Source organism: Trachemys scripta, chromosome 15 (genome assembly GCF_013100865.1).
Source record: "Trachemys scripta elegans isolate TJP31775 chromosome 15, CAS_Tse_1.0, whole genome shotgun sequence".
In the NCBI taxonomy this organism is placed as follows: domain Eukaryota; kingdom Metazoa; phylum Chordata; order Testudines; family Emydidae; genus Trachemys; species Trachemys scripta.
Genome location: NC_048312.1, coordinates 9,427,800 through 9,455,764, shown reverse-complemented (window position 1 = coordinate 9,455,764; position 27,965 = coordinate 9,427,800). Strand labels below are relative to the sequence as shown.

The 27,965-nt window shown below is 44.8% G+C and overlaps 1 protein-coding gene across 1 annotated transcript in view; it reads right to left on the bottom strand.

The window, feature by feature from the left end:
• The window catches only part of AACS (acetoacetyl-CoA synthetase), a 61,416-nt gene extending 33,697 nt beyond the window's left edge, over positions 1–27,719 (bottom strand). Inside the window, exons 1-5 of the mRNA XM_034791317.1 lie at positions 27,502–27,719; positions 24,488–24,591; positions 22,189–22,309; positions 17,611–17,724; positions 4,540–4,637 (exon numbers count right to left, since the gene is read on the bottom strand). Coding sequence (XP_034647208.1) covers positions 4,540–4,637; positions 17,611–17,724; positions 22,189–22,309; positions 24,488–24,591; positions 27,502–27,619 — 555 coding nt within the window. The 5' untranslated portion in view covers positions 27,620–27,719. The remainder of the gene's footprint in view (positions 1–4,539; positions 4,638–17,610; positions 17,725–22,188; positions 22,310–24,487; positions 24,592–27,501) is intronic.
• Between the last annotated feature and the right edge of the window lie 246 nt (positions 27,720–27,965).

Sequence of the window (27,965 nt, the reverse complement as noted above, 5' to 3'; positions counted from 1 at the left end):
TGGAAGTAATAGAGCCCTGAGCAGATACAAAAATGGGGATCCGTCAGGATCAACCCGCAATCCGACCTGCTAGCTGTCCTTTATCTGTATCCACATCAGCGAGGTCTCACAAGGGATGGTGATAGGCAGGAGCGAGTGAGCGCAGTGGAGTCTTGCAGGGAAGAGGCAGCACGAGGGTGAGGACTGGAGGTAAGGGGCAGTGCAGGGGTGAGGTTTTGAGAAGGGGTGACATAGGGTGGGGAGGAGCGGAGGAGAAGGGGCATTGCATCACGTTCTGCTGCCCGGGGCCCACGAGTGATGGCACACAGCAGCAGCACATGTTGCATCAGAATGGAGCAGATGGGTGGGGCACCACCTGCTCCAATACCCATGGCTGCAAACCATTCCTGCTGCCCAGGAGCTGGCAGGCCAGGCCCTGGACTGGAAGGCCAGCCAGTGCTGCTGGGCCGGGCCATGGTGGGGATGCTGGTACTGCTGGACAGGAAGCGGTGCAGCAAGCTGGTGCTAGACAGCCCCGACTCCAATCTGCTGCCGAGCCCCAGGCCCCAAGCGCTCTGTGCCCCACGGGCTGCCTGAACCGGACACCGCTGGCCAGGCACTGCCAGTGAGTAGAACCCTGCGCAGTTGTATCTGATCCACTATCCACAAAAATGATCAGCAGATATCTGCATCTGCAGATGTGATTATCCACAGATTTGCAGGACTCTAGTAGTAATAAAAAAAAAAGTTAGAAAACCTGATCTGTGAGGAAAGGTTAAAAAACTGGGCATGTTTAGACTTGAGAAAATTACTAGGGGGGAGGGAAGAGAACCTGGTAACAGTTGTCAAATAGATTAAGCGCTCTTTTAAAGAGGAGTTATCGATTGCTCTTTATGTGCACTGAGGGCAACAAAAATTATTAGGGGGCTGGAGCACATGACTTATGAGGAGAGACTGAGGGAACTGGGATGGTTTAGTCTGCAGAAGAGAAGAATGAGGGGGGATTTGATAGCTGCTTTCAAATACCTGAAAGGGGAGTCCAAAGAGGATGGATCTAGACTGTTCTCAGTGGTAGCAGATGATAGAACAAGGAGTAATGGTCTCAAGTTGCAGTGGGGGATGTTTAGGTTGGATATTAGGAAAAACTTTCACTAGGAGGGTGGTGAAGCACTGGAATGGGTTACCCAGGAAGGTGGTGGAATCTCCTTCCTTAGAGGTTTTTAAGGTCAGGCTTGACAAAGCCCTGGCTGGGATGATTTAGTTGGGGGTTGGACTAGATGATTGCCTGAAGTCCCTTCCAACTCGGATATTCATGAAACACCTGTCAGGGAGGATCTAGGTATAGATGGTCCCGCCTCAGCTCAGATGGCTGGACTAGATGATCTCTCAAGGTCCCTTCCAGCCCTACATTTTTATTAGCCATATTAGCCTGAAACACCTCACCCTGTTGGCAGATGTTGATCCGACTGGGAAAGAGTTAAAGGGGTTCTGCTAAGTCACTGAGTTAGATGATAGGCGAACAAATAAATAACTTTATATATGCAGAGTTGCTCTTTAGAGAGGAACTGGAGTTCGGGCACTAGGATGGGCCAATCCCCAGAGGAAGGTTTGAACTGAACTTTGTTTCATTATGGTTCATTTCTAGGTTAAATAAAATCAGAACCCAGAAAGCATATGGACTGTGTTTGAGAAAGGCACCTGTCCAGGCAAAGGCATTTAGTTCTAGACACCCACTAAGATACTGTGTTCAAAGTCACTGGCAACCCACAAAAGTAAGAAGAGGTTCATCTATTTTGTGGCAGCTGGGTTTGCATTTCTGATAGACAAAAGCACACCCCTAAGCTGCCAACTGCACAAGCCCTGCTGGTGTCTCAGTGATTCACCTCCTTGAGGAAACAAAAAAGGAGGTTTTTAAGGAATAAAAACCTTAAAAGGAATAAACGAGTCAATAGAAAAGACAGGGGTCTCGTGCTGCAGAAAGCTCCAAACTTGGTTAGACTCCGGTGAATAGCCAATAAACCCCTGCTCATTAAGGCAGTGTTAAAGCACCAGACTGAAGCAGGAGATATGGGTTCTAACACTGACTCTGCAGCAGGCTTCCTGTGCAACCTTAGGCAAGTCCCTTGATCTCCATGCCTCAGTTTCCTCACCTGTAAAATGGGGTTGATACTCATCTCAAAGGGGTGTCCTGAGATTTAATTCAACAATGCCTCTAAAGCTCTTCAGAGGAAGAGCACAAGAGAATGACAAAGTATTAACTGCAAGCTCCTGGAGAGGTCACAAGTAAATTGTGTACTGCCCGAGCCATTCCTCAATCGGATGGAAAAAGGAAGTGAAACTAAGTAGCTGGTGTGCAAAATAAAGGGAGAAAGGGCCAAGCCCAACTCAGGGGCGTGACTTAGATATCCTATCCCAGGTAATACTTCACATTCATTCAGCTCCTTCCAGCCAAAGATCTCCAAGCCATTTACAAACATGAGGCAGAGTGCAAGATACAGCACTTAGCACTAGAAAGCCACAGGATTCTGCAGTGGCACAGAAGCTGAGGCAGCAGAGTGGTTAGAAACTGGCTGCTTGTTAGCTTTCAGAGCACCTCCCAAAGGAGATTGGTGTGAGAAGTCTTGGCCTGACTTCTATCCTCTGCAACAACACTTAATGGCACTAGCTACTGTTTGGCAGGCACATGAAGATCATTGCAATCCTGGCTACATTCTCTCGTTGCTTCTTCTAGATGTGGGATCTCTATGTGACATCCTTGATCGTTTAAAGCTAAAGTTCGGTACATCACTTTGAAAACCACAGTCTTGCTACTTAACTCCAAAATCCTTAATACTAATGCTCAAATGTCAGCCCTCTGGAAGATGAGCAGCTCTGATGTAGGGAAGGATCACCTACCAAAAAAGAGTTCCTTCTTTCTCCCAATAGAAGCGTCAGTGGGTTTTTTTGGCATTTGGATTCATGGTTCTTGGTCCCATGCTGCAACTAATTATTCTCCGGGAAGAGAAGAGTGAGGGGGGATTTGACAGAAGCCTTTAACCAAAGGGGATGGAGCTCGGCTGTTCTCAGTGGTGGCATCTGACAGAACAAGGAGCAATGGTCTCAAGCTGCAGTTGGATATTAGGAAAAACTATTTCACGAGAAGGGTGGTGAAGCACTTAGGGAGGTGGCAGAATCTCCATCCTTAGAGGATTTAAGGCCCGGCTTGACAAAGCCCTGGCTGGCATAATTTAGTTGGGGTTGGTCCTGCTTTGAGCAGGAGGTTGGACTAGATGACCTCCTGAGGTCTCTTCCAACCCTAATCTTCTATGATTCTACAATAAACAGGATAAAAGTAAAACCAGAAGGGGGGGGGGGGAGAAGAGGGGAAAAAAAAACCCAAACACACACCACTGGAAGAAAGTAGATACTGTTTTTTCTTTTGTCATATAAACACTTTCAAAACCATTCCGTGGCAGTGAATATTGCAGGCAAATAGCTCAATATAATTCAAAAAACGATTAGATCTACGAATAGGTATAGCTTCTGCAGTTGTAAGCTATCCTAGCTAGCATAAGAGCTATTGATCTGCATGTTTCAGGGCATAAATTGATTGAGAGATGAGGTCAGGAAGGGGTCTCATACCATCCACAGTATATTCTTACAATGTTGATGTGCTGGAGCCATATTCTGGAGAGGCCACCTTGACGACTCAATTTCCGTAGCCAAAAAAAACTTCAGAAACAGACTTCAAAGAGAAACAGCAGAACTAAAATTCATTTGCAAATTCAACACCATTAATCTGGGCTTGAAGAGGGACTGGGAGTGGCTGGCTCACTACAGAAGCAGCTTTTCCTCTCCTGGAATTGACACCTCCTCATCTATTATTGGGAGTGGACTACATCCACCCTGATTGAATTGGCCCTGTCAACACTGGTTCTCCACTTGTGAAGTAACTCCCTGCTCTCCATGTGTCAGTATATAATGCCTGCATCTGTAACTTTCACTCTATGCATCCGAAGAAGTGAGGTTTTTACTCACGAAAGCTTATGCCCAAATAAATCTGTTAGTCTTTAAGGTGCCACCAGACTCCTTGTTGTTTTTGTAGATACAGACTAACACGGCTACCCCCTGATACTTGACAATCTTTGGCCTGACACTTGGTGCTTGTTGTGATCTGTTCTCTATGTAGTGAATTAAGCATTAATTCATGTAACATGGCAAACGAGCAGTCAGACAGCAACAACTATTGCATATTACCAACCCAGGCTTGATTTGGAAATGAGCAATTTAAAGCTGAAACTTTCAAAACCTTCTCATGGACTTGAACACCTGGTTTGTTTTAATTAATGGAAACTGGGCTTCCAGATTCCACGGCAGTTTGAAAAGTCTCAGCCTAATCAGTTTCCTTTCTCAAGTTGGGAAGGAAATCTAATTTTCTGGTGTTTTGCCACAAGATGCCAGAAACAGTAAACAAATGGAACACATACATCTTCAGTCAACTCTAAATAGATGCATCCCAGATCTAACCACCATCTGCACTAGGCAGGATTCCGTGGAATGGGCAATACTGAGATTACTTACGTTAATTCCAAAATCAGGCGAAGTTGAACTCCAAATAGCACCAATACTCGCAGCAGCCAGCATTGCTTCCACTGCGTGAATACCATTGGGCAAATAACCTACGAACAGGATTTCAATAGTTAAAGATGGAAGAGACCTGGAATCTGCAGATCTTAAAGTAAACCTAAACTTTACTGTAGTCAGATTATACAGATGTGCGAATAAGAGAAACAAAATAAAATCTCATCAGAAACAACTGCACCTGCAAGTTTCTACTGCCAGCTGCCATTTTCCCCTTTTACGGGGCCAGAGTCTGATCACAGACACTGGGGAAAGTTAGCTGTAACTGCACTAACAGACAGTTACTCCAAATTTGAGGGCCTCCCAATTGACACTGCAGTCACAAAGATCCAGATCTTGTTTATTTATCAACATTTCAGGGGGCCAAGGAAGCTGAAGATTTGCAGGGGGATGGGAAAAGAGGAGAGTAATTTAATGGCCAGGGCAAATGTGAACTGAAGATATAGAACTACCCATTACCGAAAAGCTACCGGACACGTAGAAGTACTGGAAAACAAGTTTGTTTAGAAGGTGGGATTATGAAATGCCCAGTATCTAACTGTAAGGCAAATTCAGTCAGCTGCAGCTCTCTCCCCACAAGCATGCCAGGGCAGGTGGAAGGAGGGAGAAATAATCCCTGTGCAGATTGCCTCTCCTCACCTACCTTTGATAACCTAACCAGCTTTGTGCAAAAGCTATCCGGCCAAAGGCAACATTACATTGCATTGCATACATGAGCAGAAGTGACAAGACATCTCCTGTCAAGATCAGCTGATTTATTTTGGGCTCCAGGCCTCTAATCTTAATCAACATGAGAGTCAGGGGCAGACGTGCCAACTCTCGAATTCCTTGTGATTGACATAATTTGTAAGTAAAATTAAGCCCAACGTATGATCTCACAAAAGAGCTCAAATGTCAAATCTCAATTTTTTTTTTTTTTAAATCCTGGGCGAGCTCCCGCTGTTAATCAGCCCTGGCGGCCAGGACTCCGGCAGTCAGGCAGCCTCAGGGCCGAAAGCGGGAGCCCCAGTCACCCGGGGCTGAGAGCGGGAGCCCCAGCCCCTGCGAGGAAGCCAGTCAGCCCCGTGCCCAGGGAACATGGAATCCTCAAGTGGCAGGGTCTGGCACAGGGTGGCTGCAGTGCCATCGCTTGATCGCTAGAAACCAGGAGGTGCTGGGATGCGACTCAGTGATCACCAGGGTCACTCGGTCCCAGTGGAAGGAGGAAATGAATTGCACTCGCTGAAGTAACTCAGGGTCGCTTTGGGGAGTCCACACTCCTTGCAAGATCCCCAAGCCTGCTGCTGGGGTCCCCAGAGACCTGGTTGCAGTCAGGAGAGGTTAATATTGAGGAGTAACATTCCAACACTTGCCAGGAGACTCTTCCAGTGGAGAGACCCCAGCCTGCTTGGGACCCAGCCACCTGCTCCCAGAGAGTGCACCACTTGGAGGGAAGGTAAGAGGGACCTTCCCATCCCCCCCGCCCCGGGAACCGTGCCTTCTGGTTACACCCTGACTGCAGGGACATGGTTTTGTCCCAGGCTGCTCCCAGATGAGCAGACTAGGACTCCCGGCCTTGTGCCCAGGAAAGCTGGCCCCCAGCTCTCATTGTTTACAGCAAGCGTGATGCCAGCCTGCCCAATGACGGGGGAGTGGGAGGGGACAGAGGGATGCGGGTGGCCGTGTCAAATTTCCATCCGCTGCCCCATACAATCTGCTGCTTTGTGTTACCTGTCACTGACCCTGCTGGTGTGAATGGAGGATGCTCAGGGAGATCTGCCGACATCACCCCTGCCCTGACTCTGCACCCCTTTGGGCTGACAAGGGGCTCCTAGCTGTTCCTGGGGAGCAAAACAGGCAAGTCGTAGGGGAGGGATGGGCAGAATCTGAGGAGGGGCCAATCTGAATATAGAGGAGGGTCCAACAGCTGGAGGCAGGGGAAGGAGAGGGGCCCAGGGACAAAAAAATATAAAGATCAGGGCCTGGGGTTTGGAGCCGAGGTTAAGAATGGGGTACAGGCACTGCCAGACATGGCAGAGAGGGGAACCCAGGAATAGGGAGGAGCAGAGAGGAATAAAAGTCACCCCAGATGGGGTGAGCCAGCTGCAGTGGTTGCAAGAGTAGGGTGTGGGGCAGAGGGGCTTTTCGCAGGATTTTAGCCCCCGGGAAACGAGAGCTGTGTCCTTAAAAGCACCGTGCATCACAATGCCTAGAGAAGGCAGCTCTTCCCTCTTGGATATGGCATGTTGCCAACATCAAATGGATGTGTCACGATTTCAGCCTTCATTCTTAAAGAAAAAGTAAATTTCTAGCCCTCGTGTCTGTGGAGAAAGCTTCACAATTTGACCCCAGTGCACCCTAAAGGCTAAAAAAAACCCACCCAAATCTATTTTTTTTTTTTTATACAATTTCATAATTTTAAAGCCAATCTCATGAGTTTGTTGTGCGAGTCGGATGTGATTTTTGAACATTTGGGGTCAGCCATACTGCAGGATATATACAGTAGATCCTAAAGTGATATACCCTGTGTTCTCACACATGCACTTTTCAAGCAGGAATGCAGCCAGTATGTTTCCACTTTGCATTCAAAATGCATTAGCTTTCCAAACCGGAAATACAGCTTTATCAGCCTGCAGCACAATTTTGCCATTTAAATACACAAAGGGATCCCCTTCATCAGATATTCTGACAAGAGGAAGAAACAGGCTGATCCTGCCCCCAAAGTCAATTGGGAGGTTGAGATGGATTCTTGAATCGTCAGGATTGAACCCACCGATTAAAAGCACCAATTTCAAATGACATCTAAATTAGGGTGCTCAAACATAGATTTGGGCACTTATCTGTTTTAAGGACCTAAACGACATCCAAGTAAGCAAGCAACAATGCCCAAATACAGAATAGGTATTTTATTAGGAACCCCAAAGTTTAAAATTGAGCCCATGCATATATTTATAAAAATGTTCCTTACAGGACCAGGGGCCTGGTTTCCAAAAATGCCAAATACCTGCAGCCCCCATGGATTTTAATGAGTCCAATTTACAACGCAGTAAATTGTACCATTGTATCCCACCATGTGTTAGGAACTTTCCAAAACAGAGGAAAACAATCCCTGCCCTGATCGGTATTTCTAAAAACAAGGCCCTAGAGCCTCCTTTAAAAAATAAAATAAAATTATTAACTCAGCGGTTATTGGTTTCTGTGCACACACTGGGTTGGTTTGTTTGCCAGTCTACTGGGATGCACTTTAAGGAGCTGCCTGTTCCCAGATAACAAGCACAAAATTTGTTTGTGGGAGCAGGAGGAGGGTTTCTGAGGTGGACTGATATTTCTGTATTACCCTTCATCTCATTGGAGTGTGCCACATTAAATAGGGCTGACTAATCACCACTAATTTATGGACCATCAGGCTTTTTGCCATTCGCCAAGGAACATCACATCCAGTGCCTGATCAGAGATTAGATAGATCTGACATGCCCTGACATAGGGAGTTCTGGAAGAAATACAGGACTGTCTATACAAGTCTCTCAGCATACATCAAGATGGTATTTCTTCACAATGACTTACATAAAGTTTGTATTGTTTCTACCATGTTTGACTCATGTTCCACTCATAAGTCACGTGCCCAAAGGCATAAAGGCTCATGTAGTAAACTCATGCTCATTCCCTTGGGATCAGAGTTTGTGAGGCAAGGCTTCATGTTCCTGTTTTCAAAAGGCGGTCACACATTTCAGAATATGGGACTACTTTTTAAAAGGTAGAAATCTGCTTGGACCTCTCCTTCCCTGGCCCAAACCTTCCCTATAGCAACTCCACCATTTGGCTACATGTGACAGGGCAGCCTGCATCAGGAGGGCCCCCGAGTCCTATGTTGTGCTCCCTCTGCATCTGAGGACAAAAGTTCTTACAGATGTGACAACACTCCTTCACATGGGATTCCCAGAGGCACTGCAGACAACTATTATGTGGGTCACTAACAGGCATAGGCTGTTACATATGGAGCAGGGCTTAAATCCCAGAGACTGGCCTGGCCCGCCTGTGACAAAGTCCCTGTTGGGACCCTAACTAACCGAACACTTAACAGCTACTTAGTTACTAACTAACAAACAATAAAACTATTTTACAACTAGAAGCATAAGGCTTAGAAAGAAACCACTGGCCCACTGCTTGCCAAGCAAGGGACAGAGGTGCTCCAACTGGACTGACCACCACGTGAGGTAAGAAAGAACTGAGAGGGCGTAGGGCCAGCAGCGCCGGTAGCATGGAGCATAGGGGGCACCACAATGGGCCCTACGGATACCGCTAAGGCAAAAATCTCCGATGACTGCACACATAGGCACGCGCACACCTAGAATGGAATCAACATGAGCAAGTACTTAAGAAAAACAGCCTGGTTTCTGCTCTTCTCACATCACCACTGGCCAAAGATTCTGCAGGGCAAAATAAACCTTTATCCACATCTGTGGAATTTACTGCTTTCAAATCATACTCTGGAATATCCTTGGAATCCCCCAATGCTTTCAGTACGTTTGCACAGGTATAAGTGACTGAAACCTGGTAAGAGAGTTTTTACTGATACCCAAAAAAGGAACAGGATGAAGTGTGTGCACTCTGCTTTGTTGGTCCTGCAAGGCTAAAAGAACAATGAGCTGATCTGTTGAGTGAGAAAGTGCCATTTTTACAATCACTTTAGGGCCAGATTCATAAAGGCCCCAACTCCCATTGATTTTGATGGGAGTAAGCTATTAATTACCTTTGTCACGCCTACCATTTACAGGTTAGAACAGTGTTCCTGTAAGACCAGGAAAAGTGTGTGGATCCATCTCCTCAACAGATCCATCCTGAGCATCCAAGGGGAAATGTCAGACTAACATCCCTTTTTCCTGTATTTGCACTACAAAGAACTGTTACGCGCAAGCAGGTTTGGACAAGCTCTCCTGACACTGACAGCAAACAGAGCTCAGCATGAGAAAACTAATGCTGGTGCTCATTTCCCACACTGTAAAACCATACTTATATCTATGGACTCTGAGAAAGCCTAGGAAGCTAAAGAAAATACAACTGGTAGGGACAGCCTGGGTCATCAAGTCCAATCCCCGGCTAGCTCAGGCAACCATGTTACATAATCCCTTTCATAAATTCAATCCAGCACCCATGCAACCTATCCCACATTGTCCCAGAGACTGAGTGTAAAGGATATGGGAGTTGGCCCACATGGTGTAATGAGCTTTGGAGGTCTTCCCACCCAGAGATCCAGGTGGCAGGAAAACTGACAAACCCAGTTACACCTGGTAAAGTGGCACTGTTCACATGGTAGAACCCAGACATGGGTAGGGTTACCATACATCCGGATTTTCCCAGACATGTCCGGCTTTTTGGGCTCCAAATCCCCATCCGGGGGGAAATCCCAAAAAGCTGGACATGTCCGGGGGGGGAAATCGGGACATGCGGGGGCCGGCGGTGCGGTGCCGAGCCGCCGGGGGCTCGGGGGCTGGGCCGGCACGGTGCCGAGCCGCCGGGGGCTCGGGGGCCGGGCACCGGCAGTGCTGGGCGGGCCGGGGTTGCTGGGCCAGGCCCCGGGCTGGCACCCCAGGGCCCAAGCCGACCCGGGGGGGGGGGGAGGGGGGGGGGGGGGGGGGGGCAGACTGGGCCGCGCCTCCTCCCCCAACACCCCCCTTACCTGCTTCAGGCTTCCCGCGAATCAAATGTTAGCGGGAAGCAGGGGAGGGGGCGGAGTTGGGGCGGGGCCCCATGGAGTGTCCTCCTTTTGGAGGCTCAAAATATGGTAACCCTAGACATGGGGGATATTTATTTAAACTAACCAGTTCTGCCCACATGGCTAGAAACCAGGGACTAGGTACTAGGAATAAGAGGGCGTGGCCAGCTATCAGCTGAACTCACTGCTGGCTCAGGGAGTACACATCTTACACCACTAGCATGCAGCTTCCATGAAAACAGAGGCAGCATGAGTAGTGCCCACAGTAAATCAATTTCACAGAGCGCATGAAAACAGTCAAAATGCCCCACCCCATGATTTTAATTTCATGTATTTGATAGGAAAATATCTACAAACTCTTAAAATACAGAAAGGTGACCTTAGTCCATTTCAGGGATACAAAGACTTTTACAAGCTACTTGTAAAAGTCATTCTGCCCTTGAAATGGACTACGTTTACTTGTAAAATTCATTCAATTTTGCAAAGTGTGCACAACTCAGTACTTCGCCATTTACACTGTCGGGAACTTTCTTTAATAAATCATGATTTACACAGGACTCTAAGCACAAGCTACATCCAAGTAATTTAACCTAGGACACCCACTCTGGCAGGACACAAGTCAGACCTTAATACTACATGCTACTTAAATTAAAAAAAAAAAAAAAAGAAAAAGTGGCTGTTTATGCTAAAAATAGGTTCAAGACACAGAACTGTCAGGTCTCTGCATTTCCCATGAATCACTATTTACCTGAGCTGGTGTTTGCTGAGGTTTTAAGTTTAAACATGTAGTGACATTACAGTGCTGAAGTCAGTCCTGAAATTTGGGCCTACAGCTTTTAGCAGAGGTGGCCGGAGAGTTTGGGTGCTCAATTTGCAATGATGACACAGGACCCTATTTTCAGAAAATGCTGAGCACCCAACTCAGAAAAAGAAATCAAGCTCCTTTGCAGAGTGAAGTTGGGCACCCAGAAACTGAAGGCATCCAAACATCACTGGTCACTCAGAAAAGGCAAAAGGCGTTCAGGCCAAGGTTTACTTTAAGCCATCAAACCGTACAACACAAGGAAAGCAACAAAGTTAAGGCTGAAAAATCCTCAAGGCAGCTCCTTCCCTACTCCTAAATGCCTGGTATAAGAAAGGGGACAATTCAAGGCCAGAGCCCCAGTGTCAACTTTTAACCTTAACACAACATTTCATACTCCTACTTGGATTTTTAAGTAATATTGGATTTAAGCTAATATTACTACAGCCCAAGACTATTAGTAACCTACCAATCCTCTTAGAAAGCTAGCTTTAAAACCACATTAGCAACTGTATTAGCCCTAGTAGCTTAAGCACTAGCTTTAAGCAATAAAATGCAATGCTGTTGTGTTGAATGCAGTTGAGGGGTTTGTTGGCAGATAAAACAAGACCTGCTACAGGAGCACAGTAAGAGTCATCTAGCCAGAGATGAGAAATAAAGATAAAGATAAACTGGAGCTTATTTTATTCCCGATATCAGTCAGTTATTTGCCAGCTAGGATTATTTTTCCAGTTCTACATTAGCAGTTGTACTGAGGTGGGGGAGGGAGGATGGGGTACCTCAAGATTGGCTCATTCAAATTACACCAATGGGATCCTCTGTTTATTTTAAGATTGGCAGGTGCAGTAACATGTATACACACGCCTCTAAGATCTAGACAGACCTGCAAGACATCCCCAGAAAATGTAGATGCTGCCACAGCTTTTGAAACAATGCTTGCTGCTAAATGTCTCTTCCTCGCAGCTGCTAAGCTTTTAAGTACATCTGGCAAGGATAAGTAGCTGAAGACCCAAGAGAAGACACCAAGCTGAAGGAGAAAGCCCCAACACTGCTATCTTGTTCACCTACCTCCATCTTTGTTACTGTAGTGATGCAAGTGTTCATTGCACTTAAAACAGAGGACACGTTACCGATGATGAAGAGTTTTGTCTAGTTATCTCTTGGACGACAGAGTAAAACATTCACAAGGGGGTGTCAACTGGATGGGCTAGTTACCTTCCTTTATAGATTAGGCTTCCGTGGACTTAAGGTTCTAACAGTCCAAGACCCTGGTACTGTAGTTGCAGATCAAGAGGGCTTTTTGGGCCAGAAATGACAGTGAGAGCATCCAAATCACAGTAGGGCAACTGGAAAGGTCTGGCAATGCTCACTCAGTTAAACAGCATTTCTGCCCATTTGAAACAATAACTCACTAAAATGGGGGGGGGGAGAAATATGCCCATTACTGCTGCTGTAAAACGTACAAAGCTCCCATACCAAACAAGAGGTTTTCTACGTGCTATTTTTATGGTCAAAAACAGGTTAGGGCCTGGTAGAAGGTGGCAATCTTTGGGAGGACCTGGACTGTGATATTGCATGTGGGTGGGGAAATCTGAGCTGAAGCTTTCCCAGCCTAATACTCAACACCCTTCACCTCCTCCTATAGTACTAAGCGTTTGGACAGCTACCGTCTTAGTTTCAGCCTCCAGCAGTCATGTCACAATTCAGGCCATCCAAAGATGGCCAAAATCCTCAAGGGGAAGGAAGGGAAGAGAAAAAGGCACAAGTCAGGACTTACTTTTCTAATATAAAAAGTAGAAAAATAACTTGCGTTTTTGTAAGTTGCTTTTGTACATCATAAAGAGCAATTATTTGCTTTACAGCACATCTTTATAAGAGAATAGCCGAGTTCTCAAACCAGAGAAGACAATCTCTCTCACACATACATATCACTCAGCATGCCACTGAAGTGTAGCCATCTCTCGAGTGGAAGGTGGCAGCTGTTTAACCTAGAACACTACCCAATAGAATTTTAGGACAGGAAGTGGAATAATTTGTAAATTGCTGGGGCTAGGCAGGAAGCTAGGCAAACAAAGGTCCAAGTTGATTAGGAAGGCGGTACTAGAGAACATGTTTTAAAATATCAACTGACATCTCACTCCCCCCTCCTCATGTTTATCAGAAAGAAAGATGCTCTCTGGGACTTGGATACCAACTGGAATTTGGCCAAGACAAAAGAGGGGGTAGCTGTGTTAGTCTGTATCTACAAAAACAACAAGGAGTCTGGTGGCAAGAGTTAACTTCCCTATTCCTGTGAAAACCCAGATCATCTCTAGAGACAATACATCAGGACCTCATTTCACCCAAGAGATGGTACATCAAGTGGTTCACCTGAACACTACAGCAGGTCATTGGCTCAATACTAACTCAGAAGACTGCATCCGGTTGCATTACTACCACTTCCTTCAGTGGACTGGGTTCTCTTTGAAGGTCTCTCATAAGAGCTCTGACCCAGACCATTCTTACTTAGCTTGTGAGATCTGAATCCAAGTGATCTTTGTATTTTAAATGAGACATTTTGAAAAAGCATGTAATGTAATAAGACCCACAAAATTAAACGTCAGACACGAACTCCTATGCTATCAAGGCTTGAAAAGTCAGATCATATATCACTAAAAAAATAGCTTTCCTTAGAGTTGCAATAAGGAAGTGTGTATGATAATACGACTCCTATATAGGTTCTCTTAAAATAGCTGTTCTTCAGATAGGAACCTTTGCTAGAATTTTACATAAAGTCTTAGAGAAACGTTTCTTTTGGTGCCGCAGAGATCTTAACATTAAAAGTGTAGCCACTACAATGGAAGAGATGCTCCCTTTGTACTCATTTTGAAGACCAATTTAAGCTGGCAGGAATAGCCTGAGAAATAATTTAAAAGGCGATTAAGGGGGTGGGGGTTATGAAGAGAAAGGGAATAAAACATGTAGACAGAGTGACCCTCCTCCCCCCCGTCATGAATCAGATGCTTATTAATAGATCACAAATCCAGGAAGATAACAGTGCTTTGAAATTAAACATTTTGCTCTTTCCACTATGCCACGAGTATTTCTCCCTAAAATTTTCAATTTAAGTTGTGTGTTTTGGAAGTAGTAATACAACAAGACAAGAAATTCCAATCTATACCTCTTCTCGTGGTTCTTAAGAGTCAAGCCTCCCAATGAAGCCAAAGGGAATAGTCTCATGTTAGGACAGCAGGATTGGGACCCTAATGCTTGCAGCTCATCCTGGACGCCTACACTTCAGGGAGGAGGGAGTGCTGGCATTAGTTAAATTTGGAATTGCTTGGCTTTTGGAGGTATGTCCCCTGACCTTACTTAAAATAAAAATATATAGCATCTAAAGCATACTAAAAAGCACGGTTCAAGTAGGGTGACCAGATAGTCAGTGTGAAAAGTCAGGATAGGGTGAGGGGGGAGGCTCCAGCAGTGGGACACTACGCTGCTAAAAACAGCAGTGTAGATATGGGAAGTCACTGCTTGGGCAGGTAGAGAGCTGTGTAGGATATATACCCTAGGGCAGGGGTCGGCAACCTTTCAGAAGTGGTGTGCCGAGTCTTTATTTATTCACTCTAATTTAAGGTTTCGTGTGCCAGTAATACATTAACATTTTTAGAAGGTCTCTTTCTATAAGTCTATAATATATAACTAAACTATTGTTGTATGTAAAGTAAATAAGGTTTTTAAAATGTTTAAGAAGCTTCATTTAAAATTAAGTTAAAATGCAGAGCCCCCTGGACTGGTAGCCAGGACCGGGGCAGTGTGAGTGCCACTGAAAATCAGCTCGCGTGCCGCCTTCGGCACACGTGCCATAGGTTGCCTACCCCTGCCCTAGGGTTCTAGCGTGTCTGTACTCTACTCAGCAAAGCAGTGCATCACCGTCCGCGCTGCTATTCAGACCTATGGCTAGCTGGGTGTGCAGTTTCTGTACTATACACACTGCCACAAGTGTGGACACCCCTTATGAATAGGGCATCTGGGACCCTTCTGGATCAGAAGAGTTCTAGACAATCATAGAACTTATGTATGAGATTTTAACTCATGATGCTGCACATGGCAAAGTTCCCAACAAATGAAATGCTTTAAGAGTTAATCCAGAATGAGCCTTCTCGAAAATAAGTTAAACTTGCCAAGTGTAGACTTATTTTGAACTTTTACAGTCTAGTGAGAAGTTATTTCATCCCAGAGCTCAAGACACTCAATTTAGCAGAATTCTCCATCAATGCACAACACCCAAATAATGGGCTTTTTGAGAGGAACTAAGCAAAGGTGGGTAGGATGGAATTAACCTAGCCACAGGCAGGCAATGGAGCTGTAATGAAGATCCCACAGGGCCGGTATTCAACCCTGAAGGCTAGAAATGTGCTGCAATCCTTCCACATGCCCTATGCTAAGTTTTGCAGCTTCCCAAAACATGCCTGTGGTCCCACGTCTAAATTTCTCCCCTCCACGCTTCCAATGCTTCCCCTCAGCAATTTTTTTTTTTTTTTTTTGGCTACTAACATGAATCTCACTTTTGCAGCATACAGGTGAGATTCAAACACACCCCACCACAGGAGAGCCCTCTGGATGCAGATGAACATTTAATACAGTTTGCACCACTTCAGCATACAGTTTAGAGAACATCTGCCCGCAGAGAAGTTCTGTGGTAAAAAAAAAAAAAAAAAAAAAAAATAGATGTCACCTTGTTTTATATTGTAAAATTGTATGTTGCTTGTTTCCCTCTCTCCATGAAGTACTGTCTACAAACTAGTGTCTGCAGACTTCCTTCTGTGCATACCAGGGGAAACTTCATATCAGAATAGATGGTGCTCAAAGTCTGCACAAATTTGCTCAGTCTATTCCACAATTACACGCAATCAGACACTACAAAGATAATCTGAAAAAGGAACAGGACAATTATGCGACTCAGGCTGATTTTCAAACGTCTTCGGTTCCTGTTACTTGTAGTGATTTGACTGTTTGCTGTGGTGAATAAACAGTAGCAAGCGCGAAGTCTGAACTTCATTCATACATGACTTGCACTTGTTAAAGATACCATGCCCCAAATAAGAGGTGGAACTGGAACCATATAGATGCAAGTGCTAAAATCTTAAATTTCCTCCACCCATTAGTTTCACTCAACATTTGGTTTCAGATTTAAAAGTGTTTTCCTGTCAGTTATGAACCTGACACCAGCAGGATAAAAACTGAGGCAATCTTTAATCAGGCCAAGCTCCACTGACTGACAGGCATTTCACCCAAGTAAGGGCCTCAGGACTTCATCGTGTATTATTAAGTAAGTGTCCTCCCCTTTCACCAAGCCAGAGGCTGATATATCAGTTGAAGGTCCAGTTTTCTGATCTGTATAGCACAGTATATGTTCCACTTAGAGTAAAGGTCTCTGCAGCATGGATTTCATCTACTTCCATTTGTAGATTTTGGAAGTACCATTAGTGTGACTTAAATAATGATGCCCAATCTTTTCATCTTTGAAGATCTGGGTTTGTGTTCTCACTTAAGTCTAGGGTGACCAGATATCCTGTTTTTATAGGGACAATCCTGTTTTTGGGGAATTTTATTATATAGGCGCCTATTACCCCCCGACCCCCTGTCCTGTTGTTTCACAGTTGCTATCTGGTAACCCTACTTAAGTCATAAGTGAGAGTGAGTTTCCTCCCCAAGACCAACCTACAATTTAGCATAGTTGACAGATACTATTCAAGAGACATCTACAGGTGGGGAGTGAGGGCAGTGGTGGCATAACAGTATATCAAGGGTTAAGATCTGCTCCACTGCCCACCGGCATGCACAAGTGAGAACTTGAACCCAGATCTTCAAAGATGAAAGGACTGTGCATCATCATTTTTGCAAGTACCATTTGTGTGACATATGATGTGCAGACAGAAGTAGAGGAGATCCATCCATGCCCCATAGACCTATGCTATATTTCAGACATAGCACATGGATCAGAAAACTGAATGCAAAAAAAAAAAAAAAAAAGTCACCAATGAGGTGTGTTGACAGAGCTGAACAGGAGAAGCTTGCATAATGCTCGCCCACACTTTGCTTGAATTTAGCCAATATTGTTTGTTCTTGAGAAAAAAAGATACAAAATAAAAACATACGATAGCAGAGAGTTCAATGAGAGTATTAATCTGCTCAAATTGCTGCAGCGACATTATATATTATTAACAGGATCACCAGTCGGCTGTGTACATCTTGCTCACTTTTGACTTCCACAGAAGGCTTATTAAGTTGTGAAACAGACCTCAGTGTAAAGTTATGAATAAATCATTTACTTTTTCCTCCAGAGATGGAAAACTTGAGGCTAAACCAGCTTCCATCTCTCCAGAAGCATATTTCATAGCAATATAAACGCACCAGCACAAGGGTCTTTTCTTTGGTGTGCTCCTCCTATATGTGTGTTTCTGGAGCCCTAAACAACTCACTTAGTTTGCTTCAGGGATATTTCCCCTCCAGCCCTGCCCAAAACCTTACTCACCAACAACTCTGTCTCCTATTTTCACTCCCATTTTCCTCATGGCTGAAGCATACAAAGCAACATCTTGTCTTAGCTCTTCAAAAGTGACTTTCAAGATTTCTTCTTTGCCTTCCTCTGAAGAAAAAAGGTTTATAACAGAAGTCAATTAGAAATCGTACACTGCAATCTAAGAACCAGAGTCCACTGCAACAGATTCATCCTGGGGGAAAGAAAGAGACGAAGATGCTATTTTGAGGAAAAAGCTCTCAGACAATTGTGAATACTGGCCCTTTAATAATATTCTTGTCCTGTGCAAAGCCTGTCTTTAGAATGAGACCTCTGTGTTAATGGATGGGATTCACTCACTACAGGGCAGGGCTGTACATCTGTTGCTGAAAATGTAAGTTGCTGATTGTAAATAGGCAAGAGTCAAACAGCATTTGTTTAAAATTTAAAGCATGGACTGCTTTCCCCCATACCTTTCTGATCTAGGAAAAATAAAGACTGCTGCCTAGTTTTCTAATTAGAGCTAAAAAAACCCAAAACAATCAGTTTAAGGTTAAATTTTATTTAAATTTGCCAGTCACTGGGTGACTAAAGAAATGTATAATCCTGTTAGTTAGGTCTCAGTTAGGGTCTACTCTAGGCCTCCTAGCACTCTAGGATCTCCAAGATGCCAAGAAGAAAATTCTGCAGTATTTCTCCAGTGCAAATACACTCATTTGGGCCAAGTTCATCTCAAGAGAGAACTATGGGGAGTTTTAAATTTTTGTACTCAAGACTAGATGTTACACAAGTCCTTAATAAATTGGCTAAATAAAATAAGAGAATGTCTAAGAGTTATGAAATGTAACTGTCTTCTCTTGGCTCCCCAGTCTGTCTCCCACTGACTAGTGGGCCTGCCCTGTCTCCAAGGTCCAGAATTCCCAACACACATACACAAGTCCAGGAATGTGGTAAGTAAATTGCGCTAGTGATGCTGAATCTTATGGCATGTATTCTAGCAGACTGGCTACGGTCAGCACAGCTCCTTTAGCAGAGTATAATATTTGCTCTTCCTCCTCCTCTGCAAGTTTAACTGCCTGTGGAGTGGGTAGTAGGCCTCAAACATTCATAACCAATTGTGGGAAATATTACAAGAGCCAAGATGCAATCCAAATTAAAGGTCTGCATGAAAGGGGATAGGGGTTTATAAAAGTTGCATTTAATCTTCCGTCTGAAATACCCACAACCTTCCTTTAAAATCACCACCAATGACTGCTGGAACCAAACAGATTCCTTAAGCTCCATTCTGACACAGCAGTAATATACTGAAATAAGACTACTTAAGAAGATTAAATGCAGAAAAGGGCCTGGAATAAAGATGCAGATGCAACTCAGTACTCTCTGCATAAGGAGTACTAATACTCACTGCATTCATGCACTCATACAGTACTTGCCCATGCTGAATCAATAATAGTGCAGATTTAGAACTATGTATTAAAAGTATCCTGTCAATCAGGAAATATTGTTTCCTCCTATTGATGTTGAATTACATGGTTAAGCTAAACAAAGCGATGAGTCTCAGGTACACCTAATAGAACAAACAAAGCTAATCTCAGCATAAAAAGGGACAATCATATGTTAAACCAACTAATTCATTAAAACAGGTTACTCTAGGGTTACCATACGTCCGGTTTTTCCCGGACATGTCCGGCTTTTCGGCACTCAAACCCCCGTCTGGGGGGAATTGTCAAAAAGCCAAACATGTCCGGGAAAATGCCGGCCAGGCACTTCCCCTCCCACGGTGGCTTTGCTCCTCCACAACTCTTCGGCTGTTTAAGAGCCAAGCGCTACGGGCTTTGGGCAGTCCCCATACCTCCAGACCCTGCACCGCCGGAGCCTGGGAGGGGAAGTGCCCGGCTGGGGGTGCAGGGTCCGGAGGCAAGGGGGCTGCCCGAAGCCCAAGCACTACCGGCTTCACGGTTTGCCGCGCAGCCTCCAGACCCTGCGCCCCCGGCTGGGCGCTTCCCCTTCCGGGCTCCAGCTGCGCTGGGGAAGCGCCGGCCAGGGGCGCAGGGTCTGGGGGCTGCCCGGCAAACTGTGAAGCCAGTAGCGCTCGGGCAGCCCTTTTCGCGTGGTTGGGAGTGGGAGGGAGGAGGGGCGGAGTTGGGGCGGGGACGGGGCGGAGCTGGGGGTGGGAAATGGACAGGGCCAGGACCCCGTGGAGGGTCCTCTTTATTTGTTAAGTATGGTAATCCTAGGTTACTCATAATTCCTTAGATTATCAGAACTGAAAAAATTTTAGAAACTATTTACCTCATTTTACTTTTAACCTTTTCCTTGAGACAATGAAAGTCAATTAAAGCCAGTTTCACAGATTTACCCACTTTCACTAACTGTTTGCCTTGTAGCCATTGCAGAGGGCTTGTTTAAAAACAACTCTTAATTACACAATGTTTCTAATGCTCTCAAAAAGAAAAAAAAAGCAGCTAAGTGACAAGTCGATCTTTCAAGGTTGAAGCTACACAAGTCTCATTTCGATGACACTTTAACAGATCACTTCTTGTTGCAGCTGAACCAGGTTACAAATTTTGCCACTCACTCTCTCGACTCAGTATAGATTTTATACAGGTGTTCAGTTCCATTTTAATTAATCCAAGAAACAAAATGCATCTATTTATACTTTCCCTTCTTCATTAGGGTAACCTACTGCAGATGGCTCTCCTATGTTTTTATTTATGTATCTAAGGGGGGACTTAACTGTTCTCCATATTCAAGAGAAAAAGAATCCCATGTAGACTCTTTACAATTCCAATAGTGAGCCTAAAATTTTACATCATGTTTTGTCTAATTGGAGTGTTCAGGCTGCAGGTCATAGGTCTTTGATTATTATTAAGTGATTAAAAGGGGCATTTGTCTCTGCCAGTCCTCACTGAAAGGATCAGGCCTGGCTAAAGCTACATGGAGAGCTCAGAATACAACTCAGTAAGGAGTCAACACACACCTTAAATTAGATTATCTCCTTCCAAGGTGTGTAACTAAAATCCTTAGGGTAGGAGATAAAAATAAAAAAAAGTTACAAAAAAAAAAAAAAGAATTTGATATTGTGAGGTACTAGGAAGGTTTAGATTTTTGAAAGGAAATACGTAAGTGAACTGCACTGTTCAGGTGGTTCTGTATACATCTTTAAGCTCTGCCCATTTATGCATATGAAAAAGAAAAAAAAAAAAAAACACAAGTTCCATGACAAATTTAAAGCTAAATCTTAATCTTGGTACATGCAAGTAGGGTTGAGTGATTTAAGTCAGGATTCAAATTGCTTTGATTTAAAATTAATTTTAATCTTGGTTTTGCATTTGTACTTTATAGTTAGTTATTTTCCTGAAAAAGTTGACTCATCGATTGGTAACCATTAAAGCTTGTTGCTCTGAAACCAGATATAGCCTTTACATTAAATTCGGTGCATCTTTTTGCAAAAGAGGAGATATACTGCAGTCATATACATTTATTTAAAAACACTTACATAGTATAACTTACACTTATTCAGATTCTTAAGGGTGCAAATTATGTTAGGAAATGATAAATGGTGGCACACCAGTTACCACAGCTTGTGTGTTTGCAATAGAAGCTGCAGAGCAGTTCCACTGCTGCACTTCTGGGTGGAGGGAGCGGCCACAATGAGCCAATATTGTAAAAAGAGGCTGCAGACAGGAAAGACTACACACACACACAAATCTGCTCATGTGCAATAAAGATCATGTAAGTAAGTGCCAAAATCTCTCTTCTGGATATGCCTCTTCAGACCCAATGCAAATAATGTTTGGATTTCAGCTCAGTTCATACAATTCTCTTCCATGTATGTTTGTGACTTGAAGACTTAAAGCAGCAAGTTAGCAAGTGTTTGTAGAGCCTTTTTTTTTTTTTTTTTTTAAAAGCACAACTATACCTCAAGTGTATGAACAGGGCAATAAACATCCATTAATAGAGGATTCCATCCATCATCCTAAAACCTTTATTTTCCTGAAATTTATCCTATTACAATGGAGAAAATTTATTTAACTGAATTTGATGTTACTGCACTGTGAAGTTTGGAGTTCCCCACTCCCAACTCCCATGTGACCCTGTCTTCCTGTAATATCAAAAAAGGATTTTAAAACCCCCCAAATCTGACCATATCTAAGGTAACAGATTAGGGGTGACTGCGTCAGAAAGACCCCATTTTAAAGCAAGTGTTTATAACAGAAATCCCAATGATGCTGGAAGGCAGACTATTAAATGAAAGGGCTGATGATGGTGCTAAACAAGACACAACATAACCCCAACTAACCCAGCTCAATTTCACCAGTCCATAGGGACTTTTCCAGAATTGGCTGCTTGCCACCACAGCCCATCTTCTCACTGTCCTCCGAGATAGGGGACTTGGGCAGATGCTTCTAAGCTGGCTGATTTGCTGTCCACCTCCCCCTTCATCCAAAACCTACTTTATCTCAACGTATATCAGAAGGTGATGGGGCACGTGAAAAAAAGCACTGCCTATTTTAGTTGGACAAACTCACTATCTCACAAGTGAAAAACACAGGGGCTACTGGCTAATGGAAGTCACAACTAAATACTTACTCGCCGCGTAGAGAGCAATTTTGTCATTTTCCTTATGCTTCAGAAGGTTTTCTGCATAGTTGAGCCGACTGCCTTTAAACCACTCTGGAACATCTGCAATTCCCTTAGATGGGTCAACTACCTGCAGGAACAGTATCAGACATCCTTGGAAAATAGGAAAGCCTGCAGCTCTTCATCTTCAGAGGACTTTACAGACATAAGCTAGAGAAGTAATTTTAACAACCAAGTACCATTATTCCATTTACCAAGGAGCAGACAGGCTAGGTCCCGCAACTTTGGCCACAGAGAGTTTAGCGACCTGCTCATTGCCACAGGTGGAATCAGTGTCCAAGCCAAGATCAGAACTCAGATGTTCCTGTCTGCCAGTCCTGAGTTCAAGACAGATGCACATACCTCGAACTAAACCCCTTGGTGACAATGACTGGGTTTGTGTGACTTCTTGAGTAGTACACAAGTGAAGCCTTTCTAGAAAGTGTGCTTTTTGCTCTCACTTCCTATTTATAAAAACACACTATGGACACACATAGCAAGGCAAACTTGTATTTACATTGTTCGCCCTCCCCCACAGAGCTCAATAAAAATTTACGACTAATCTCAAACTGAGTGCAGTGTTTCCTTCACAGGAATCGTCTACCCTGGTGCCCAAGTGACAGAGTGCTGTCCTACTTGCAAGCAGGCAGAGTTTGAGTGCCACGCCAGCAAGAGGCTCGAGCAATGCGATGTCCAACACCCCTAGCTCTAATTAGGAAATCCAGAGGAAGTGCTAGGTATTATCTAGAGATCTCAGAGTGCTTGACAAAAGGTAGGTATTTAATTTTATCCCTAAAAAATGCAGTTAACATTAAATTTAGGACTTGCCTAAAAAAACGGAAACTGTGGGGCATTTTAAATCATGCCATGTTTAAATAATTTAGTTTAACTGACGCAATTTAATATGTGGACCAGGCCTTGACTGCCAGACACACAAGAGTGGGGGGCTGTTAAGATAAGTTTGTAGAGGTAGTGCTCTCTCCTTGTCTCTGCTCCTAAGGCACAACAGGATCCTATGCACCCAAGTAAACTTTTGCACCATCTATGACTTGCACATAAGTCTGCAAAAGGAGTTATCTATTCATTAAGCAACGCCACACCAAAGATCCATCCATCCAGGGATCTGAGACCCAACAGATTGGAAAACCACAATAGAAAGGAGTTACCAAAAAAAAAGTGCAACAGAAACATCCCCTGCCACATCTTGAACTAATCAGTTCCAAGAAGGTTTCAGGCTCCCATTTCACAATTTTCCCCAAATTATGTTACAATAAGTCACACTTCAGGAGTATCTCTAGCATTTGGGACAGAAAAAAAAAACTGCTTAGTTTTACGCCAAGCTTCCTGAATGGTTCCAGTGTTTTGCTTTAAGCTGCCATGTAGAGTACATATTAGTTATTTTTCCAAATTAAAATGTTCTCTTAGGACCATACAATGCTCTCTTTTTTAAAAAAAGCTTCAATTTATGCCCTCAGGTCCTATCACATGGATGGTGGAGGTATTCTAATGAGAAAATTCTTCTGGTCGAGTACTAAGCTGCCTTCTACAAAAGCTTGGTAAAATTTCAGCTACAGGGCTTCTTTCAAAGAAGAGAGTTTTTATGATTGTAAGTGCTCAGCATGTGTCTGACCAGAGGCAACTCTGAAGTTACCATCCAAGTCTGTTTACAACAGCAAAGCTCACAAGGAAGCACTGTATTGTCCAATTATGTATTTAGGGGCATTGGTTTGAAAGAGGCCTCAGCTATGCCCCCAGTTTTCGTGTTTGTAACTAACAGCAAGTGAATATTCTAGCATTTAGACAACTGACTAATTTGCAGTAACAATCAAGTGTTTCACTTAATGGAGATAGGGATCAATTGTGCTTCCAGAGGCACAATTCCTCTCCTGAAGCAGCAAGAGTCCAGACTGCCCCCAATGTGGGCCAGTGCTTTAATGGCACAATCCAGTCCACAGGCAGTATCTGTCCCTGGATGCTTTTACATGCTGAACGTTGCACCAGGTACAGCCTTCTGACAGCTCAGTAAACTGCCAGGATATATGGTTCTTAAGTAACTAACACAGCCTTCACCTTGCGTCTGACAAAGTGGGTATTCACCCACGAAAGCTTATGCTCCAATACATCTGTTAGTCTTAAAGGCGCCACAGGACTCTGTTTGCTTAATAAAACTGATTTTCCACCTCCTTTCCCCATCCCTCTACCTACTCCAATTTTACAAACACTATGATGGTTATTAAATACCACCAAAATTAAGTAAGCACGGACTTACCTCATCATATAGACGAGAGAACACAATCTCACTGAACTTCCAAAATTCTGCCCAGAAATCAGAGTAGGACTCGACAGACCACTGGTACAACTCATTGTAGTTGGCTAAAAATAAAATGTATATTAGTGTACTTATCTACATTTTTAAACAACACTTCTGAGGATATCGACCAGCTTAGAAAGTCAGTGGATGAAGTGGAATAAATGGAAGGGGAAGGCTGATCACAGATCCACATTAAGAAGTTTAACAAGGGACAATCTGAGGCATCCAAAAGATAAATAGCCATTTCCCTGCTAAGGGTATTACCAATAGGACTTTAAGCAGTAGTGACTGATCCACACAGACAACTTAGACCATGTCTACACTACAACTTACTTTGGCATAAGTTATGTCACTCAGGTGTGTGAATAAGCATCCCTCTGAACGACACAAGCTATACTTACCTAGACGCCTGTGCGGACAGCACTATGTCAGTAGGAGAGCTTCTCCCACCAACATAGCTACCGCCACTGGCAGGAGCTGGAATCATTAGACCTCTCTCCCATCGGCTTAGAGCATCTGCCCCAACGCATGTGCGCCGACATAGCATTAGTAACACATGGTTTCAGCTCACCTGACTGCTTTACAAGCCATTAACTAATGTACTGAAAAATGTGTCTGTTTATTCAGAACAGATTTTTAGCCCCCACCTTTGTCAAGCCATCTGAGAACCATACATCAATAGGCCCTCACAAAGAACAAAACGTTCTGCTTGTTAATAAGCTATTCCCATTCCCTACCACAAGGTCACCATCAGAGAGCATTCAGTCCTCAATGGCTTCAAATGGAGTTGAATGCTCAGCACCCCTGAAAGTCAGGTCCCAATTGTTTCAAGCTGGGCACCCAACATTTGAGGCACCCCCATTTACTAATGACTTTTGAAAACTTGGACCTCAACCTCAGGATGTCTGTGTCACCATCTGTAAATGAAAAATATTGCCCACCTTTGTAAAGCACTGAGATATACAGAATAAAAATTCTAAGTATAAACATCATGAGCCTCCTCTTTGCAAGATCCCTAGGTATAAGCAGTCACTATCACATTGTCAATGGTTGACAGATCAGGAAGTGCTACAACCATTTATTTCCTGTTTTGATGCCTTCAGCTGGGAAGTAAGTGTCAATTTTTCAGATTGAGGGCTTAGACTTCATGATAACAGGCACCTTAGAAACACCAGATATTGACTGATAGATGCATGTGAAGATTATCCTTGACTCGTCTCTTCTACGGTTTCCTCATACCCAGGCCATTGCCAAATCCTGTCACCCATTTTTTAAGATCCCTATATAAAAATGAGTCAGTTCTTTTCCATTCCAGCATTCGGGACATCTTAAATCATTGCAGCCTATACCTCTCCGGCCTGCCCCATTCTCATCACTCATTCCTCCAGTTGATCAAAGATATGCAGCCACTGCCAATATAACCTCTACCCAGATGTTCCCAGTAGGTCTTCCCACTACTTGAAAATCTACATCAGTGCCCACTCTTCCACCATATCTTATTCAAACAACTTCTTCTCCCCCCCACATCCACAAAGCACACCGTAATTCCACCCTTGCCTACATATATTACCCTAGTCTTGCCTACATATGCCTTAATCTCAACCTCTTACATACCATTCTGCCCTTTGCATTCCACCTAAGCGTCTCATCACTACCCTATTTGTTCCCACATCAATCCATATCAATGGGATAACCTTCCTATTAATATAGGGCAAACTCCTTTTGTCCCTTCCTTCCAGAAATTACAGATCCACATGCTCTTCACGAATCATATACTCAGAGATGGCCATTCCCCATTTTGTTTGTCCTGTCTTATTTGTACTGTTTGTCCTTACTTGAGCCTTTAGGATGTTGTTAGTTTAACACTGACATGCTACTGTGTAATACCATGTGCATACAGCATTATGTAAAATTAATTCTCTAACAGACTCATAGGCCTGGGATCCCCAAACAGATCAATTTTAAACCAAGACAGCAGAATTTGCCTCTTGATAGAGGCCTTTGCAAAACAAAACCTAACCTGATGATATTCATGTCCTTGGAAGTCGTAAGTGCACAGTAGCCACTAATATTAATGCTGTTATGGCCGATACCCAGTGCCAAGACTGACAGCAAACCCATACATTTTTATTTTTAGTCTCTTAGTGCCTAATAAAACTAGATGCAACATTTTGAAGCCTCTTCATGTATTAGGCACTGGCAGGGCACCAGAGACTATTCATAGCCTGGGCTACCCTCTAGACCTAAAAGGGTTCAGGATGCTTCAAAGGTTTCAAAACATGCTTTAGGAATCGTAAGCAACTCATTCTCAGAAAGTGACTCCCGCCCCATGCGGTACTATTTGCAGATAATATATTTGATGTTTCTTAAGGGGACCCGGTCTGTCTTAGTTATGCAATAAGCCAAAGACACAGGGCCTGGTTCCCACCTCACTCCCAGGGTGCAAGACAGGTGTACCTCCACTGATGTCAGTACAGTCACATATCAAAAATGGACAGGGCTGTAACCCTAGCAGGTTGCCCCAGCCCAGCTCTGCCCCCCCCCCCTCCACACACACCCCCCTAAGCCCAACCACTACCCCTCCCCTTGCTGATGGGGCTGTATCCGTGACTAGTTCCCAATCCCCCCAGGCCAGCCACTGCCTCCCCTCACTGACAGCTGGGGCCGTACCCAGGCGGGTTATCCCAGCCCAGCTCTGCCCCCCCTCCACACACACACCCCTAAGCCCAACTACTACCCCCCCCCTTGCTGATGGGGCTGTATCCCAGACACTGGCCCCCAACCCCCCTAGGCCAGCCACTGCCTCCCCCCACTGACGGCTGGGGCCGTACCCAGGCAGGTTATCCCAGCCCAGCACTGCCCCCAGCGCTGACGGGGCTGCACCCCCCGCGGGCTGCCCCCGCTGCCACCCCACAGGCATTGGCTCAAGCAGGGCTCCCCCATGCCCCGGGGGCACCCTCCGCCCCGCTCACCCAGGCGGAGCCCGCAGGCGCCGGCCAGCGCGGCCCGGAACCGGTCCATCTGGGTGTTGCGCTTGGAGTCGGGCTCCCACATCACCCGGGACTCCAGGATCTCCGGCTTCCGGGACATGGCAGCGGCGAGACAGCTCCGCAGCGCCTGCCCGACTCTCCCGGCGTCCCAGCCAGCACTGCCCAGCCCCGTCTCCCGGGCCCGCCTTTACAGACAGCGCGCCCCCTGCCTGTAACCTTCCGCCGGGCAGGTAGGAAAAAGAGTGCGCCGCTGGGGGCTGGCGATAACAGCGAGCCAGGGGTCCCACCCCCTGACGTGCAGGGTAACCTTGCCCCTCTCCCCGCACACCTCCACCCCAAGCAATCAGAAGCCTGAGATAAATGCAGCACAGTCCCCCAGCATCGTTAATGCTCAGGAAGGAAAGGGGTGTGGGGATTTAAGAACAGTTAATGAAGGGAAGCGATCA